Source organism: Octopus bimaculoides, chromosome 13, assembly GCF_046866305.1.
Source record: "Octopus bimaculoides isolate indiv1 chromosome 13, ASM4686630v1, whole genome shotgun sequence".
Taxonomy (NCBI): domain Eukaryota; kingdom Metazoa; phylum Mollusca; class Cephalopoda; order Octopoda; family Octopodidae; genus Octopus; species Octopus bimaculoides.
The window spans coordinates 19,744,358-19,765,833 of record NC_142940.1 but is presented as its reverse complement, the minus strand read 5'-3'; the positions used below and the strand labels follow the sequence as shown (position 1 = coordinate 19,765,833).

Sequence of the window (21,476 nt, the reverse complement as noted above, 5' to 3'; positions counted from 1 at the left end):
ATCTATAGACACGTGAGATATACAATGCGAGTGTTCACTCGGTTTCGAAACATCACTAGCGATATCAGAATTAGTTTCACTAATATTTGAATTAGTATCATGAACGCCACTATGACTACTGTGCGGTTGAGGTGAGTTCGAACAACCGGAACATACTGTGTTCACTGAAGGACGACGACTATCCGGTGCATCCACTTGATGTACTGAAGCCATGTGGACAATAACAACAGGAAGGCTATCACTCGAATCCCCTTCGCTCATTGGTCTGTTCTGATGAACGCAAAGGTATTGCGTGTTACTGGCAACTTCCTCGGCCGTTTCTTCGACTCGTAATTCATCGTCTTGTTCATAAGCGGGGTTTATGATGCCAGTCGACACGCTACATACGCTACTCGATACTACCGAGGACCTTCGCATAGCATCACTGCCTCGCGTCAACCTGTAGTCATCAAAGGCAACATTATTTGATTTTCGTCTCGTATAAGAAACGTGTGATATAAAAGCTGATGACAGCGCATTATGAAACGGTTTGATGTTTGGCATTGAATAAGCTTTATTGGCTATTTCTGATCTTTTAATAGGATGCGTTACCATCGAACTGCGGCGAGATGACGCCGGGAAGGTAATTTTATAGGCTGTTTCTTTTACGCCACCACTTTCTTTTAAATTTGTGCACACATTTGAATCAGAACTGCTTGTGAGTTCATTTGAATTAATACTTTTTACAGTCATTTGTTGGAAAGGTAGTTGTATACCACGAAAATAATTTTTTCTAAAACTCTCTACCACCAACTCATAAATAGCTTCTTTTTTTAAACTACGAATTCGTATTTCGTCTTCAACCCTTAAATATTTGTCCCTAAATTCACAATACATAACACAGGAAACTATTACCATAAAAGCTCCCATAGCCATAATTGGAGGTCCGATATAAGCTAAGACTTTTAGGTGGATATTTCGCGGTGGTTCGGGTGGTTTGACTGGCAATCGAATACTTTGAGATAAAACAGATGATTCCGGATAATATCCAAGAATACTCATCGCTATTCCACCTACTGATATCAAGGAGCCAATAAGTGTACCGATCAATGTTGGCAAAAGGCAAGGAATGTTTATAAAATCTGCAATTTTAAAAGGTCGACGTACTTTTCGTTTTGGTCTTCGGCGTCTAGAACTGAATACAGGATGGTCAGTATCATTATAATGAAGCCGTACGCGAGGGACGAACATTTTATTTCAGATTGGAGCCAGGCTGTATTATTTCTTCATTTGTTTCATCTCATCCCACTGATATCCGTACTATTTCCGAACAAAGGAAGTCTTAATTATTGCACTGCTGGAATCTTATTTTAATAGACATTAAATGATTTCGCTTGAACAATCTTGCAGTTTTGTGAATTTACACAATTTCTCTGGTAGCCTGATAATTTTATGAACAACTTGAATTTAGCACCAACATTTAAGTGGATGAGAAATGTGGCATATGATGCCGATTGCTTTATTTGATTTCTTTCTTTTAGCAAGAATTTAAGAATTCGTAGAAATCAGGAACAATAGTTGAAAGTAAATAAGATTTTGTAATCGTAATAACAGAAATAATATACATTTCTGATAATTGTAATTCCTCAAGGGATTTGTGTTCATAATTTCATTTTTGAGAAGCATCATTTTATTAATATTTGCTTGCTGAAAATTTAATTAGTCTACGACTGAAAGGGTCCTTTTTTAAATGAATGAATAAAAGTTGGACATAATTTAAGCAAGTATGCATTTATGCAATTATTTCTGTGAAATGTTCGTGGACAATTTGTATAAGCTTGATAGAATTAAGTTAAATCAATCGAAAATTATATAGACATTCAAGTTAGTAAATTGCACATCGGAATCTACTCGTTGACCGGCAGAATCAGTTACTGAGAGATTACACACTGATTGAAAGCATTTAGCATAGCTACAAAGACTTCACAAGACTTGTATATTATATAGATCCATGGAAAACCATTATTGATGGTAATAGTTCACCGTTCGTAATGTCAGACACAAGATTCATAATTTTCCCGTCGTAATTCTGAAAATATACAAAAGCAAAAATGAGATAGTATACGTTGTTTAAGAATACATATAATACATACAAACCAATACTTGAATATCAAATAAAGAACATTTGAAAATACGTTTGAGTGAAAGAAATAGTTTGAGAAGAACTCAAGCAAAGAAATTAATGCTGAATTATTAATTATCATTATTTATTTAACCTTATCGCAATGGATTGTACTTGCAGCTTTGACGAGATTTATCGCCTTCGGTATGAAGAAAACAGTAAAGAATACTCTCACTGACATTGCTAAATGCCGCGGGGCTGAATATACGACATTGACAAAGCACAAAAAAATGCATCTGGAATATTCGATAACCACTGTCGTTACGAATTTGCGTCTCACTTTGATGTATATTGTTTTTAACACAGTAGGCCTATAAGAGATTCTATCTAGCATAAAAACAGCAATATCTTGTGCATATACATTAAGCATGATACATATATGAATATTTTAATTTGATGCTGCTTCAGTTACGTACATCGGAATTTTTATTTAGTCCGGTGACTATTCACAATATCAGTGAATATATTATTCACTCATTTCCTAAATATCGGAGACAACAGACCTCTAGGCTTGTGACAACGAATAAACACATCTTTGTCAAGGCCCAGGATAGCTGAAATGCATTTGGCGTTCTCGCTACCCACTGCCAGGACGATTCTTCTTTTCTCTCCAATATATATTGTGTTGTTGAAACAGAACGTCTATAAGTTATTCTTTCTCGGACGAAAAGCTGTCGGCAGTGTATATACAGTAAGTACGATACTGTTCACTTAATGCTGCATCTATTTTGTATACCGGACTTTATTGTTTGTCCAATAAAGATACTATCTTTAACATAAAATATATTCATTTTGCGTTTGCTATTTAAAAAAGAGCCTTTGCCTCCGTTTTCTGTTAACTCTGAAATAACATAAACACGAAACTGAGGAGCAATCCTTTGAATAAACGCTTAAGCAACATTCTCAGTTTATATCATGCGTGATTCAGAATTTACTTTGACATAAGATAACTACCAATGATCTATGTTAAGCTGACTGAATCGAATATACGTCAGCTTTGAACGTCTGAGTTACTGTCTCAATGTAAACTAAAAAAATCATCACATTAAATGCAAGAAAAGAATATACTGGATCTTCATTGCAGCTTCTATTCCTGCAAAAAAAAAAAAAATCATTTTATTCAACAATGAACCAGAAATTTTTGTAAAACTTATGGATACTACTGTATCCATTATTCCAACGATTCAAAAGGGTAGATCGTTGGTTTGTCACAAGACGTCAATAATTCTGACTGAAATGAGTATTATGGTGAAGCAAAAAATTTACTGAAAAGCAGAATCAGCAACTTGTTTTCAGTTCTTAATAAAAGTCAATTCATTTTATTTACAGAGTTTATACTTATGTGAAAGACATGGATTTTACCCAGTCTCATTTTTCCCCCTGTAATTGTCTAACTAACTTAAGAAGAAGAAGGGCGATGCACCGAGTAAAAAACTTCTGATCTAATGATTACCCACTGGTTCTATCTCTGATAAGGATTATTCTCCGTAGAATGATCTTTGTTAATACTATATTTCATAATACAAAAAATAACTAAAATAATTTCATGCTTACAATAAAAATCGGAGCTACAATATCGTGTTTATTTTTGCTGCAATGCGAACATTTTGTAAACTTTAATATCTGCCATACTTATGCTAACATTGAAACGTTTTCATGTTTTTGTTTTGTATAGTGAATACATAGCCAGCCATTGAAAAAGTAACTCAGACGTTCAAAGCTGACGTATATTCAATTCAGTCGGCTTAACATATATCATTGGTAGTTATCTTATGTCAAAGTAAATTCTGGATCTCGTATGATATAAACTGAGAATGCTGTTTAAGAGTTTAGTCAAAGAATTGCTCCTCAGTTCAATGTTTATGTTATACCAGAGTTAACAGAAAACGGAGGCAAAGGTTCATTTTTAAAAAAACAAAAGCAAAATGAATATATTTTATGTATTTTATGTTAAAGATAGTATCTTAATTGGACTGACAATAAAATTAAAACTTTGCCATCTTACTGTCAGCAAAATGCTGGATATCGAACTAGAATGAAATGATATTATGATAGCAACAGAGTATGCAAATATACGTACAAAGACACATACACATGTATTCACGTACACAGACATATACACATTGTGAAGGTAACAAACAAAAACTAAAAGAAAAAAGACAATTCCGGTGGGACAAGTTTTAACAAATGTGTATTGGTTTAACCTTTTGAAAAAGAAGAGAAAAGCTTCAACTTTTAGGACACTAGTTCTTCACTAGAAGAAAAATATAGAAGAAAAGTAAAGAAGGAGTGTGAAAGTGGGGGGATGGTTGTGAAGAGAAAGAATCGGGCGAGGGGTTCAGCGGCAAAATGGAATGAGATGTGCTTTGGTGGAGAAATTAAGAAGGAAGATGTAGGTGTGTATGTACACATTTCGAAGTGTTTCCGTATTTTAAGATTGTATAAGAAGAGATTGGCTGTGTGAATTTTGGTGTTTGAGTAAATGAGTAGCTGTGTATAAACACCCAAGTATAATAGCGCGAGTTAATGGAGATGTGGGTTGTTGGTATGTGTGTGGGTGGGTGTGGAATCGTTACGTGTGTGTGAAGAAATCATGTAAGGAGTAGGAGCGTGTGCAGGAGTGATGGAGGTGTAAGTAAGACGATAGGCATGAGATGCTTATAAAATGGAAGAAAATTATAAACAAGAGAGGAGCAAGAAGGTACAGTAGAACACTACTGCTTTCAAATTTGGGCACAAGGCCAGCAATTTCGGAGGAGTGGGTTAAGTCGATTAGATCATCCCCAATGTTCAACAGGTACTTATGTTATCGACCTCGAAAAGATGAAAGCAAAGTCGACTTCGGTGGCATTTGAACTCAACGTAAGTACGGTCGAAATGTTACCAAGCATTTTACCCAGCGCTCTAACGATTCTACCAGCTCACCGCCTTATACAGCACAAGACTATTGCAAGAAAATATTTAGATTGAGAGAAATTGAGGAAAAGATAAAGAACACATCCGCGCACACACTGATGTGTGTATGTGCGCGCGCGATGCGTGTCAGTGTTTATACGTATTTATACACACACATTCATATATATATATATATATACATGTATATATGCAAGCATTCATACAGATATATATTTACATACACGCATGGAGACGCATATACAACCGCATGTATGCACACATGATTATTTGTTTTAATTCTTCTTGTTGATATATTTCAATCAATTGCAAAAGTGCAAAACTATTACATTTAAACAACATCCTCAATATCTAACATCGCCTTCGGTGAAATTAAATTATGAAAAACCAAACGTGGAAGAAAGAGAAACAGCAGCATAGAGCCACATAAAAATACCAATTAAGGAAAAAATAATTAATTTTAAAAAACTAAATTAAACGTTGCCATAGTATTCGAATAGAATGAAATCAAGATATAATGAAATCAATTCATGAAACTAAATCTTTAAATTAATGATTTCGAAATAAATTATGTCTTATCCAACTAATGTTAATTGGCGATAAAAGAGAATTCTACACCTTTTTTCTTGTATAAAACCAGTTCTAGCTATGGTTATAACCGAATGGTTTAATCTAACTAAAGAGAACTAAAATATGATTTTTGACATTATCAAATCCTATGATCCACTTTTACTTAGTTTATTTCGAATCTTCGAATTTTTCATGTTTCAACAGCCATTTTTATTCATATATTATTTCGATAACTTACGACGTCAAACATTGTCACTTGATACTAACACACGGAGGTAGCGGGGAACCGGCAAAAATTTCTAAAACCAGTCATGTGACTATCTTCTACCAATCAAATCCTGTTCATAACATATACTAATTTGAGCCATGAACTCCCTATACAAATAAGGTAAGTTAGAAGCAAGACAGCTGCGACATAAGCCACGTCTTTCTATTTGAACTCTTTGAAAATCAAATTAAACTGTGAAACCTTTAAATATATTAATAAAAAGAATTTTAACTATTCTCTGAGCAATTTGAACTTCTAATTTTTCTTATGTCTCTACCCATGTGGAATAAAATAACTTTCCTATATATATATATATATATATACACATATGTGTGTGTGTGCGTGCACGCGTGTATGTATGCATGCATGTCTGTCTGTATGTATAAAACATTTGCGCGTGGGGGTAGTTGTGTGTGTGTGTATAGTGTATAGAAAGGTCAAACTTCACTATTCGTAACTCAGATTCTTTTGTAGTCGATCTTCGGATGATTACGGAAAACGTTAACATCAAATTTTGTATATAATAAGCATATATAGTAAGATTGTTTGAATATTATAAGGGAAGTTGGTTGGGTAATACGGAAAAGAAGTGATTGACAATATAAGATAGGAAATAAAATAAAATTATACAAAGCAACAAGTTGATATGACAATGCACATACACACACATGCTCACACTTACACTCTCACACACATGCGCACACACATGCGCACACACATGCGCACACACATGCGCACACACGCGGACGAGCATATACGAAAATGTAAGTTGATATATACGTGAGTGCAATAATTCTATAAAATGTCGATCACAGATGTGAAATTATTGTAGACACACTTCAAAGTATTTACTTTTTAGTTACGTACACATAAATGACTGCCGCTAGCACCAATATGTATTCCACGTGTGCCGGCGAGCTGGCAGAAACGTTAGTACGCCGGTCGAAATGCATAGCGGTATTTCTGTGTTCAAATTCCGCCGAGGTCGACTTTGCCTTTCATCCTTTCGGGTTCGATTAAATAAGTACCAGTTACGCACTGGGGTAGAGATAATCGACTTAATCCGTTTGTCTGTCCTTGTTTGTACCCTCTGTGTGTAGACCCTTGTGGACAGTGAAGAAATAAGAAACGTTAGCACGTCGGGTGAAATGCTTAGTGGTGTTTCGACTGTCTTTACGTTCTGGGTTCAAATTCCACCGAGGTTGACTTTGCCTTTCATCCTTTCGGGGTCGATAAATTAAGTACCAGTTGCGTAGTGGGTCGATCTAATCGACTGGCCCCCTCCTCCCAAATTTTGGACCTTGTGCCTAGAGTAGAAAAGAATATATATTCCACGTGATTTAATATTCTTTTCTATACTAGGCACAAGGCCCGAAATTTTGGGGGAGAGGGCCAGTCGATTAGATCAACCGCAGTACGCAACTGGTACTTAATTTATCGACCCCGAAAGAATGGAAGGCAAAGTCGACCTCGGCGGAATTTGAGCTATGAACGTAAAGACAAGCGAAATACCGATAAGCGTTCCCCCGGTGTGCTAACGTTTCTGCCAGCTCACCGCCTTCACGGGAATGAATATTATGAAAAACATAGAACAGACACACAAACACACACACACACACACACACACACACACACATATAAATATATACATATATACGACAGGCTTCTTTCAGTTTCCATCTATCAAACCCACTCACAAGGTTTTGTTTGGCCCGAGGCTATAGTAGAAAACACTTACCCAAGGTTCCATACAGTGAGACTAAACCCAGAATCATGTGGTTGAGAAGCAAGCTTCTTACCACTCAGCCACGCCTGCGCCTATATGCATGCGGTTAGTATACAACCTAATATTTCCTTTCCCTGTAATGTACTTGTTGCAAGTCAACCAATTTCCGACTTATAATCTTAGTTTAATGCACTGTTTTGTAGTTTAGTCACAGACTGGCTCAGTCAAGCAAATGCATGGCTAAAAGAATTTCAGTCGTAACCATTCAGTATATTCTTTTCTGGACAGAGTAAACCAAGTAACATAGTATCCAAAGTATCATTTTCTAGGGCGGCAGGATATGATTTGAAGATGATTTTTATTTCTTTTGTTTTCATTTAGTCGGAAAATTGTGAAGAAAAGCTTTCATTTGTAGTCTATATTCTGTCGTATACCTTGGTGGATTTACTTCCCCATTCTACCTGTGTTGAAGCTTGGAATATGATATTTGAACACTGAACAAGCCAGACCAAATTCGAGCAGCGGTGTTTTTAACTTCTATGCTGGCACTCTACTGACTTCAATAGTTTCGTTTCATCATTCAATTTGCACTAAAGTATAATTTAAACAGATATTACTTTTACATAATAGACGACTCACTCATTCTACAAAACGCCAATAATTTGAATATCTTTCTGTTTCACTTGTTTTCATGCCACACATAAACACGAATACATTACGACAGACTCGGTTATCATACAGAGATTACTAAAGGATAGTCTTAAGCAAGAGAATGTCTGCAGGGAGAAAGGAATCGTTACCAAGAGAAAACTTCATAGGCAGCTATTTACTCTATTCGATTATCATTTCAATAGAAACTCTCCATCACTGTCATTTTATGTTCCAGCAAACCAATCCAATAGTCTGTAATTATTATTTATTGAATTCCTTAGCAGTCATTATTGATATTTAAACGAACAGAGGCATTATTCATTGCTTATGTCAAATGTTTTGTTTTGCATTTAGTTTGTTCATGTAAATAACATGTATCTTCAGTTCTTGAACATCAGTGTTATAGTATTTCGCATTTTTTAAACAACTTCTCAATGTTTGCATTTTACTGATATAGAGTATGACTTTCACATCTATGTTTGTATATATATGAACATAAGTGCACCTGTATGCGTGTATGTTATGTATGAATTGCATGTATATATATATATATATATATATATATATATATATATATGTGCGTATATGCATACATATACATATATATTTTTTTATATATGTATATATATTATATATATATATATGTACACACACACACACACACACAGATATATAGGCATTTACATCTACTTATATGTGTGTAAACACTTTAAAAGTTTATTCATAAAACATTAGTATATGCTTAGATATACTATTACCTTTATGTCTGTATGTACGCATGCTCCATACCTAAGCACCTATGTAGAATGTATGTATATGTGTCAATACATGTCATTGCTATGTGATCCAGCAATGTGAAATGTTTAGATTTATTTTAGTTATATGCATATATATATACGAGTTTATGCATATATAGATTCATTCCTTTGTTTGTATATATCCTTGTATACATAAATACTACAGACTATACTACTAAATATTGCAGACATTTTAAAGCTTTAGTGATGGCTTGTAATTATAATTTCTTAATCAACCGTGTTCTTTCTGGTTTTACGAGACGCAGGATCCAAAGATTGATGCTAAGGATATTTGTCTAAATTTATAAAACAACGTACATCAGCATTCAAATATATAGATTAGCGTTTATTATTCATTTGTAGCATCAGCAGATTTTTCATTAATTCGACATAGCTAAACTACTTTTCCTTTTATCGCTGACACTATTTTAATGTTAGTGGGACAAGTAATCTCTACTGCAAGGCACATTTTTTTCTCTGACACAGATCTCGTACCTTGTCTGTTGTGCCTAGATTTTGGAGAAGGTCAGAGAGCCACAAAGCAACAATTTTGTTTAAGAATGAATATACCTTCTACATCACTGGAAACTTTTTGTATCTCGTCCGTCAGGACTATCTTTATCTTTTTATATTTTTCTTGTTTCAGTCATTAGACGGCTGCCATGCTGGCTGTTTCTAACCGAACGGATCGACCCCAGTTCTTATTTTCTTTGGGAGAGAGGGATTTTTGTGAAACCTGGTACTTATTTCATCTGTATCTTTTACCGAACTGCTAAGTTGTTATCTGTTTGTTTTCACTATGAACTGCATTAATGTAATCATGGTCAGAAATATGGCGATTATTTTGGAATCTCTACTCACAATATAGATAAGATCTTCGATGTTAGTTCTACAGTCTACATCGATTCTATTATATTAGCATCGCTATTTCTTTTTTGCAACAGGTATTTTGTTGCTATTTCTGTTCCTGGATTTCAAAAACAATACCATCAATGGGAGACCTAATATCAATTTTGTTGACCGAAGACTACTGTGGTTTATTATGATACATTTATTATGAATGTTTTCTCACAACATAGCTATGCGAGAACTTTTTGGCATGCGAGTGAAACTTTATTTCTACTCATGTGTTACTATAGAGTAATGGATTTTTTCTGGTTGTGTATATCAGTTAGAAAGTACCTTTCCGATGATCTTTCTAATTCCTATTTTATGTATGAATATTTGCCTGATGAATGCACATCGACTTTAGTAAGTGAAGGTTCTTGAAGGACTATTAAGCTATATTCGTAGTATGTTTGAACCATTGTTATACTTTTGCCTACATGTTTTTTGTTCATGAAGAGACGGTCTGTATGATTATTGAAGTGAAAGTTTCTAGCTGTAAAAGTATCCAGGCTTTAATGTCATTGACTCAGATCTTATCCAACGTCTAATTGAGTGCCTTACATGTTCCTACGAGTACATCAAACAGTTTGTAGGTCACTGATTTATTGTGTGCCGAAATATTCGGGGATCATATTTGTTATATATTTGTTACATATTAGATTTTTAACGTGCTGAGATAGTTCTTTACCTCGTGACTGGCTTTGTCCTTTGACATCAGACTTGCTTCTGGTCTTACAAGCCAGCTAAGCATATGTATATTGTCACTGAGAGCTTGCTGATAAAGGCCGATAAATCATCCTCTTCCACACCAATAGTAATTTCAATTTTCGTTGTTGTAGCTGAGAGTCAAATCTCTTCCTGGATAATTTCTCTCCTGAATTGTTTCCTTTTGCACTCTAGGCTATTATTCTTAGTTAATTTTCTTTCATCTAACTTCTTCGGATGGTGGTACTTCTCAATAACGGCTTTTAAGGTTTGTTTGAAGAGGATCAGTTTATGTTTAAGTGCTCTTGCTTTCCAATTACCAAACAGTTCTTAAACGTTGTTTATGATAAGTGTAGTTATTTTTCTGTTTGCCATTGTTGAATATCGTTGTATAACTGAGAATCTTCAGTAGATTATCGATTTTTCTTTCTATGATTATGTTCCAATTTTTTAGATTTTGTTATTGCTTACAACTTCAAGATCTTTAAGATACTACTTAAAAGTTGTGAAAAGGGACTATAAAATGAGGATTATTTGCTCAAATTGTGAGGCTTTATTCTCTCACTAATATTTATGCCTCTATATCACTTAGCAACATTTATCATTACTAGTTTTAAATGGTCTGTAATGAAATAGAAGTTTTAGAAATGGAATAATGCTTCATTGAAATATTTCCTCGGAAACAAATTTCAGTTCTTTATGTATGAGCTCACCTAGCACTTAATACGCCTATTATCAAACACGCAGTCTAGCAGTCGGAGTCTGATGTGTTATAACACATATTCTCATAAACACTAAATGTATGTTCCTTCAAAAGATGTTTATTTACTCTTGTGGGTGCAGCCTTAAATTTTGTGCAAGAAATTACTTTCTAGCAGTAAATTGCTCCTTGGTGTTAAAACAATGTTGCTTGCTAACGTTATTGCATGTGATGAAATAATTTAGTGTTGTCTGAAGTTCATTTTAGTATAATCTAATTCTATTTAACAGACAGCCGAGGAATCTTTGCTAGTTTACAGCAATTATACAAGTTATTACTGAGTTCATAACTCTAACAAAAGCATACTTTAGAATTTCGATCTATTCTTAAATTACAGCTAATAACATTCTACTTACTTTTACAATGTTGTTTTTCCTCGGTTTTTTTTCCTGTGTTGCTGAAACTATGATTGTCCAGTGATGCTTTTTTTAAAATTTTGTAACGACTCTGGTTATAGTATATTCAAGTTTGAGATAAATATCGCTACATTTATGAATAAAGTGTTTCCTCTGTGAATGTGAGCAGGAGAATAAACAGTCATTTAGGAAGTCTGGTGGATGAAATTACGAGTGTATGTAAACACGTACGTATGTACGGATTTATCATTATGTATGCATATATTTGTGTATGTGTGAATGATTGTTGTTGAAAATTCACCATTCAACAAAGTGAAAGTTGTCTTCGATAAATTGAAAATCCAATCCTGTTTAAACTATAAACTTCGCTATGTAAAGCAGTTTTGTGCATGTTAAATATGATGTCATAGACAGAGAGCAGCAGAGAATAATACGTTACTTATTTGATCTCTATAAGGCTTGAACAGTTGATGTAAGTTGATTTTATTTGCTGGACCTAAATATGGAAGGGGTTGCTATGCAGTTTTGTCAATGCTTTATATGTTAGATCGCTTTTAGAGATCGGCAAGGAATGTAGCATTACTCTCTTTACTTACTTGTTTCAGTCATTTGACTGCGCCCATGCTGGAGCACCGCCTTTAGTCGAGCAAATCGACCCCGGGACTTATTCTTTGTAAGCCTAGTACTTATTCTATCGGTATTTTTTTGCCGAACCGCTAAGTGACGGGGACATAAATACACCAGCATCGGTTGTCAAGCAATGCTAGGGGGACAAACACAGACACACAAACACACACATATATATACATATATACGACGAGCTTCTTTCAGTTTCCGTCTACCAAATCCACTCACAAGGCTTTGGTCGGCCCGAGGCTATAGTAGAAGACAATTGCCCAAGATGCCACGCAGTGGGTCTGAACCCGGAACCATGTGGTTGGTAAGGAAGCTACTTACCACACAGCCACTCTTGCGCCTCAAAATTTAATTTATATTTCATATTATGTTTAACGTATTTTATTCAGTAAACCAGCAGACGGCCGGTTGAGTAATATTGACAAAAGTACACGTAGTTTACATAAAGTTTCTATAATGAATATCAATTAAATCTCCGTCGCCTTTTCCACTTTGCCTGCTGGTGTCATGAGAAATGTTTCTATATTGTGAGAGGTAAGATTCTCCGTTAATCTATCATGCATACTATAAGCTTAAGAGTTTCATTGTATAATAGGTTATTATTATTATACACAATATCCCATTATATTCGGAGAGTGTCAAAGACGATGGAAATATAGTGTATTAGATATATTCCATTGATTAACCTTGACGGATGACAGCGCATATTATATCTCTCAAATTATATCTATCACTAGCTTCTCTTTATTGAATATTCAAGGATAATTTTAAGTGATTTTAAACACACTCAATCCAGGTCTTCTTATCCTTCATGTAGTTTATCTCCTCACGAATTTCAGAGATTAATAATCATCTCTTAGTCCGGCTTTTATTTCGCATTAGGCAATAGTAATTCCTTGAATATAGTGCATCGAAAATCCCGGTTTTTCTTTCTAATTTCTTGGTACACTGACACATAGAACTCCAAATATTTACATCGGGAAAAATCGAGTATATGAGTTCTAGTTTGATATACTTGAGTCCAAGAACAATAGTGCGTCAGCTCATTTCAATTCACTTGTCCTCGCTTCTCGCGCGGTGGTGGGGGCAGAAACTATAATAAATGAATCATCCTTGCCCACTTTGTTAACGGAACGAATGGTTGATTCATTGACACCAAAATCGCGGTCCACAGCTCCGTGACTCCTGCCATCATGTATTTTGTTGATCTTTTCCCTTCACTGGTTTCGTGTTGATGAGTATGAGGGCATAAATCTGTGTTAAAAATATGCATCCCGGCAAAACGGCCAAATTAATACAAGCGAAAGTCTGTGCTTTCTAATTAGCTGATATGTAGATAGATGCAGGCGTGACTGTGTGGTAAGAAGTTTGCTTCCCAACCACACGGTTACGCGTTCAATCCCACTGCTTGGCACCTTGGACAATTGTCTTCTACTATAGCCTTGGGCTGACCAAAGCCTTGTGAGTGGATTTGGTAGAGGGAAACTGGAAGAAACCAGTCGTATATATATGTATGTATGTATGTATGTATGTATGCGTGTATGTATGTATGTGTGTGTTTGTTTGTTTGTTTGTCTTTGTGTCTGTAACTTAGCGGTTCGGCGAAATGTGTGCCAGGTTTAAAAAGGAAATAGGTATGGGGTTGATTCATTCGACTAAGAATTCTTCAATGCGGTGCCTCAGCATAGCCGCAGTCTTATTACTGAAACAATTAAACGATAAGAAAGAAAAGATAGATTGCGTCATTTTTTCAATGTTCCATGGTTTCAATCAGCTTTTAGCATTGGATTAATCTGGAGGAAACTTTTGCGTTCGCGATCTTTGAAAGTGTTCAAAAATCCACGCGGTGAAATCTACGCAGATAATATTCGTCGTGAAAAAGCACTTATCAACAGCTGCAGGGAAAAAAATGTAAAGGAAATGATTTTTCAGAGGTATGACATTTCATCAAGCTCCCAAAGAAAGGAAACCTTGCCGATTGCAATAATTGGAGAGGGATTACGTTTCTATCTGTCCCCGGAAGATCTTCGGTGTCGTCCTCTTAAGACGGCTGCAACGGGCGGTGGACGAGAGGCTCCGAGAACAAGCCAGCTTTCGATGCGAACGGTCGTGCAATGAACAAATTAATCTTTACGTTGCGCAACATTACCGAACAAAGCCTGGAATATATGCAACAGCAGTCAATCATTTTCATTGGTTTTGTCATGGCATTCGACCGCGTACACCGTAGTTCGTTGTGCATCGCTCGTGACTTCGGCGTTCCTGAGCATTCGGAACCTTTACCACGAGTCTAGGTGCTGCGTTCGAACGGAGACGGGCTACACCGACTATTTTGCCATTGAGACCGATGTACGGCAAGGGTGCATTCTATCTCATCTCCTATTTCTTATGGTGATCGACTTCGTCACGCGCCGGTCGATGTACCAACGTGGATTCGGGATTCTGTGATGTGGGTCGGGGTGCCTGACTAACCTCGACTTCGCCGATAACATCGCGCTCCTCGGAGCGACGAAGAATGTCATTTGCACAATGACTGAGAGAGTGGAGGCGGCCAATGACAGAGATAGGGGAGGCGGCCAAGATCAGACTCCGCATAAGTGCAAACAAGACGAAGATCATGGGAATTGGATATGTCAATGCGAACAACAATAGCATCCCCTTGATGACTGGACAACACCAAATCGAGGAAGTTGATGAGTTCACCTATTTGGGCAGCGTCGTGGCTAACGACGGTGACACCGAACACAACGTTGCCTGTCGAATTGGGAATGCCTCGGTTGTCTTTCAAAGACCCAAACCCATCTGGGCAGGCAGGGCGATCTCCACCAAGACCAAAGTGCGCCTCTTCATCAGCATCGTCATACCATCGACAATATACGCGGAGGAAACGTGGAAGACATCGGCAAAGATGGCGCGAAGGCTCAATGTATTTCAGCTACAATGACTCCGGCAGATACTGCGAATATCATACCAGCGACGAGATACATCGTCGAACTGATACCGTCTACTCCATGACGTTGTCACTGAGCGCCGCTTGCGATTCGCAGGCCATGTCCTCCGATTACCATCATCGTGGCATGCGAAAACCGCCATTCTGTGGAAGCCGCCGCATGGCAAGAGAAAACTATGGCGACCAAAAGCGACTTGGCGCTGCACGTTCATCGATGACATCAAAGCCATTGACATTTCTTGGGATGAAGCTGAAATCGCCGCTGCCGACTGCCCACTTTGGAGAAGCCTTGCCGCCCAATGCACAACACAACGCAGGAGGACTTAAAACCTGGGTGTTATGATTAGTTAGATACTTTGTGATATACAACATGCAGCCAAGAGATGCAGAGAGGAATTGTTGGGAATGTTTTTACAGAGGTCGTGTAAGACCAGCTAGCTCCAAGGAGAAGAGGCTAGTAGGAAAAGCAATAGAAAAGAGAGCACACCAACGAGACCGCAGATGCTGGCATGTGATGAGGAGCGATTTGATGCCAATCAGTTGTGTCCATATAATTATCCAAAGAGAGAGGAAAAAACAGGTGATAAATTATATCAGAGATTGTTGTTTTAATATTTGAAATCTCATTTAAGTGAATGGAAGCATGCAGATAAAATTCAAACGATTCAGCTTGAATTTACAAATGATGACTATGATTATTTCCTAGTGAGCAACATTGATTTTAACTGAAACACAAAACTGTTAACCGACGTTAAACATAGTTATTTGCATTTTGTTTTAATTATTTATTTATTCATAACAATTATTGTTTATTATTATTATTATTATTATTATTATTATTATTATTATTATTATTATTATTATTATTATTATTATCATTATTAATAATAATAATAATAATAATAATAATAATAATAATAATAATAATAATAATAATAATAATAATAATAATAATAATAATAATACTGTTGTTGTCGTCGTTATTATTATTATTATTATTATTATTATTATTATTATTATTATTATTATTATTATTATTATTATCATTTTTCTTTACTGTGTGTTCTGGAGTATTAATCTTCAATTACGACTCCATTTCTCGCTTCTTTCTCTATTCCATTTCTTTAATTCCATCTCTTTCTTTTCTTTTCCTTTTTACTTTTTTTGCTCTTGTTTTTGTTCTGTTTCTATTCGTTCACTGCCACCACGATCTTGCTTACAAATGCAACAGAATCAAATTCCAAATATTTGATAACCGCAAAATACAAAATGCCAGCAACATAGAACAACTGTAGCTTCAAAATTGAAACACCATTACAAAAAGAAAAAAAAATCAAACAAACAAAAAAAACTTGAAATAATAATGATGGTAATGTTGTTGTTTCTATTATTGATGGCAGTTTTGCTGATGCTAAAACATGTGGTTTTCTCGGGTGATGCTAACTGGAGTTCATCATATTCTTCTGAATTTGAGAAACGGCAGTAATAAGAATTTTTTTTCCATACTAGTATAGTTCCGGCATTCATTTTAATAACAGAAGTAATCGTTTCTAATGGAAGGCCAGCAATTTGGTGGGCGGGGTTTTCCGATTATATCCATGGAATACTTGGCTATTTCTATATTTTATCAATCAAGAAATATAAAAGGCAAAATGGAGTTCCGCAAATTTTAAACTAAGGAGGTACGAGCAGAAGCAATTACCACAAATCATTTTGACTGAGACTAATGAATCTGTAAACCCAATGTAATTATAATAATAATAATAATAATAATAACAATAATAATAATAATAATAATAATAATAATAATAATAATAATGATGATGTTGACGACGACGACGACGACGATGATGATGAAATGTCCCAGTGTGGCCAAGGTATTATATTGGGACATATTACGGCGAAGAAGTTTTGGAGTAGGAAGAAAATGGCACGAACATCAACCAGAAAGTGTAATAGAGAACGACCAATACAAAATTTTATGGGATTTTAATGTACAAACTGATTTATGTCTAACAACCAGATATTATAGTTCTTGACAGGGGAAAAAACAGTGCATCATCGTAGATCTGGCTATAATCTGAGGAAATGAATGTACTGGTGAAAGACGAGGGGAAAATAGGAAAATATCAGGATTCAGCTCAGAGAAAATGAAGACTTTGGAGGATTTCTACAAAAGTAATCGCAGGTTTTGGAGGTGTCCTAGGCACTGTCAGCAACAGACTTAACATCACCCTTACTGAGATTGGTGTAGCTACAAGAGCTGCATTGATTAAAAAATCTGCTCTATTGGGAAGAACAAGGATTCTAAGGAAGGTCCTCGATATGTAAGGAAACTGGTTGTGACCCTGTATCAAGGACTTTGATACTGAATGTAAAACATTCGCGCACACCATGAATAATAATAATAATCCTTTCTAATATAGGCACAAGGCCTGACATTTTGGGTGAAGGGACTAGTCGATTGCATCGACACCTGTGCTCAACTTGTAATTAATTTATCGACTCCGAAAGGCTGAAAGCAAAGTCGACTTTGGTGGAATTTGAATATAGAAGGTAGCGGCAGACGAAATGCTGGTAAGCTTTTTGCCTGGCGCGCTAACGATTTTGCCAGCTCGCTGTTTTGCTTGAAAATGACATCTCACTCCTCTGGAAGTTCGTCGTTCAAACTGACAGAAAGATAGATGCGAATATGTCAGATATTATATTGAAGGACTTCAGGCAAAAATCATGCCTCCTCAACGATATGACTGTTCCAATCGACATAAATGTATCTGTCGAAACCTACCAAAAATTGAGTAAATATAAAGATCTTGAAATAGAAATTAGCAAAATATGGAACCTCATGACTAAAGCAATACTTGTTGTCATAGGTGCCCTGGGAATGAATGAAAAATTGATACCTAACTCAGACACCAAGAAATTCAAAAATGAAAGAAATTCAAAAGATAATGCTCATGGGAACTGCCCATATCCTACGTAAAATACTGTCTATGTAATCCCAGATTTCAAAGCAAACTTATAATTTTCTTCTTTTCTTAGACATTCTCTAGAACAATACTTAGTTGCAAAACAAATATATGGTACCCTAGTCATAGCACCAATTTGAACTTCTAACTTGTATCTTGATGTCCCTGGGTGAGACTTGGAGTCAACTTGTATCATTACAAAGCAAAAGTCAAACATCTAATCATAATAATAATAACTCTTTCTACTAAAGGCACAAGGCCTGAAATTTGGATGGAAGGGAGCTAGTCGATTACACCAATGCCAGTGTTTCACTGGTACTTAATTTATCGACCCCAAAAGGATGAAAGGCAGAGTCGACCTCGGGGGAATTTCAACTCAGAACATAACGACTGGCGAAATAACGCTAAGCAAAACGTGCAGCGAGCTAACGATTCTGCCAGCTCGCTACCTTAATAATAATAATAATAATAATAATAATAATAATAATAATAATAATAATAATAATAATAATAATAATAAAAAGATGGTATAAACACACGCCAGAAAAGGTCACAGAAAACGAGAAAGCAACCATACTCTGGGATATGCCAATACACACAGATAGAGAAATTAAGGCAAATAGACCAGATATAGTTGTCAAAGATCATGAAGAAAAAAAATGCTTTCTAATTGATGTATCAATACCAGCAGATGACAACGTTTCTCTAAAAGAAATGGAAAAACTTTCAAAATACAAAGACCTGGAAATAGAGATAACTCGAATGTGGAATCTAAAAACAGAAACAATTCCTATCATAGTAGGTGCCTTAGGTATAATAAAAAAATATTCAGACAAATACATAACAAAAACACCAGGACTTACAAATATATATAACATACAGAAAATTGCACTACTGGGTACTGCACACATTCTACGCAAAACACTTTCAATACAGTAAACATAAGAGCACCACAGCAAACCACAGCACATACCCAAGGCGCACAGAGCTGCGCTCGGTAGTGAAGTGAAAGCACGTTATAAAAATAAAACTACTGAATAATAATAATAATAATAATAATAATAATAATAATAATAATAATAATAATAATAATAATAATAATAATAATAATTATTATTATTCTTATTATTATAACAATGTTGAGCTAGAGAGGAAGTATTGGGTGAAGAGAAAGGAATTAATGTTGTGATTGAGGAATTAAAACAGGTTGACAGCTAAAGCATATAAACTAAAGAGATATGAATAGAGAATTGAGCAGCACAGATGAGACAGACTTTTCGAACAAAATCAGAAACGAGTCTATTAAGAACTGGATGGGAAAGAAAAAGGTGAAAAAGCCGTGCCAGATGCTGCAGAAAGCAAAAAATTCTGGTCAAACGTATGGTCTCAGGGGAAAGAACATGAAGCTGAAGCAGAGTGGTTAAAGACACTCAAAGAGGAAAGTGAAGAGTATTAGCAGGAGGATTTGAGAATAACCGAGATGATTAGAGATCAGTGCAGGAAAATTCCTAACTGGAAAGTGCCTGGCCCAGATGGGGTTCAGGGCTTTTGGCTTAAAAACTTGACAGCTCTGCACAGGAGAACTGCGAGACAGATGGACGAAATACTGAGTAGTGACATCTAAGTACCGGCCTGCATGACAAAGGTACTATGTTAGAGGGACCCATGTAAAGGGAATGCGGTTGGAAATTTTCGAATAATATCTTTTTTGCCACTGATGTAGAAACTGATGACGGGCATCATATCAAACAGCATCTATAAGTATCTAGATGAGAGCGACCTACTACCAGTGATACAAAAAGACAAAAAGTGTGTAGACGTAAGAGCAGAGGAACGAAAGGTCAATTACTAATCGATAAGACTCTCCTGGCTGACTGCAAGACGAGACACAAAGATTTGGCGACGGCATGGGTGGACTACGAGAAAGTAAATTGCATGGTCCAACACTCGTGGATTATTGAATGACTTAAGCTGCTTAAGGTTTCTCACAATATCCCTGATGTTAATACAAAACTGAAGACAACGTGGGGGACTGAACTCACAGCATGGGGTGATAAGCTGGGAGAGGTAAATATCAAAAGAGGACTCTTAAGAAAGGTGCGATTGGGGTACATGCTAGGCAGGGTGAAAGTAAACAACCCGTGGTTTATGGATGGCCTAAAGTTATACGCTAAGACTAAGAAATAAATTGAGAGTTTGCGGCAACTGTGCAAATGATTAGCAAATATATTGGCATGCAATTTGGGATCGAGGAATGTGGTGTAATGATTGTCAAAAGGGGGGAAAATCAGTAAAAGCCATGCGATCAAGCTGGAAAGTGGTGAAACTATAAAGGAAGTCGGAGAGGAAGGATACAAGTACTTGGGTATTATTGAAAGAGATAAGATGAATGAACACAAGATGAAAGTAATGTAGAGGACAGAATATTTGATGAGAACTCGGCTTGTGCTCCAGTCGAAGCTAAATGGCAGCTATATGATTAGAGCAATTAACACATGGGCAGTTGTTTTGATGAGATATGGAGCAGGAATAGTATCTTGGAAGAAGCCTAAATTACAAAAAATAGACTGGAGAACACATAAATTATGGCAATGAACACACCCCAAAAATGATTTGGCAAGATTGTATCTAATGAGGAAAGGAGGACGGGGATTGGTGTGCTGTGAAGGTTGTGTAAAGGAAGAGGAGAATATCATGGTTTGGTATGTCAAGGGGAGTAAAGAAGAAATAATTGAAGCAGTGAAAATGTAGAGAACCTTAAAAGTGTAGATCCAACACAATTTAAGACAGACCAGAGAGAGCAGATGAAGAAAATTTGGCAGGACAAGAAAATACACAATCAGTTATTGAAGAATAAAGATGAGGCTGATTGGAATAGAACCTGGCAATTGCTACAGAAAGGAGACTTAAAAGGGCCCATTGAGGCATTAGTGTGCAGCGCTCAAGAACAAGATCTCAGAACAAACTACTCCAAATATCACATTGATAAAAGTACTGACTCGCAACAGTGTAGGATATGCTCTTAGAAGGGAGAAAGTATAAGCCATATTGTTAGTGAGTTCTGTAAATTCGCACAACGCGAATACAAAAGGAAACATGTCAATGTGGCCAGATTTGTCCACTGGC

General features: G+C 36.0%; 1 protein-coding gene across 2 annotated transcripts in view; it reads right to left on the bottom strand.

The window, feature by feature from the left end:
- LOC106880363 (uncharacterized) overlaps nucleotides 1–21,476 on the bottom strand; it is a 284,933-nt gene that overhangs the window by 712 nt on the left and 262,745 nt on the right. For both annotated transcript variants that reach the window (XM_052972368.2, XM_014930251.3), the window contains one exon: nucleotides 1–2,068. This exon is cut by the window's left edge and continues 712 nt beyond it. In XM_052972368.2, the coding sequence (XP_052828328.1) occupies nucleotides 1–1,230 (1,230 nt within the window). In that variant the 5' untranslated portion in view covers nucleotides 1,231–2,068. The remainder of the gene's footprint in view (nucleotides 2,069–21,476) is intronic.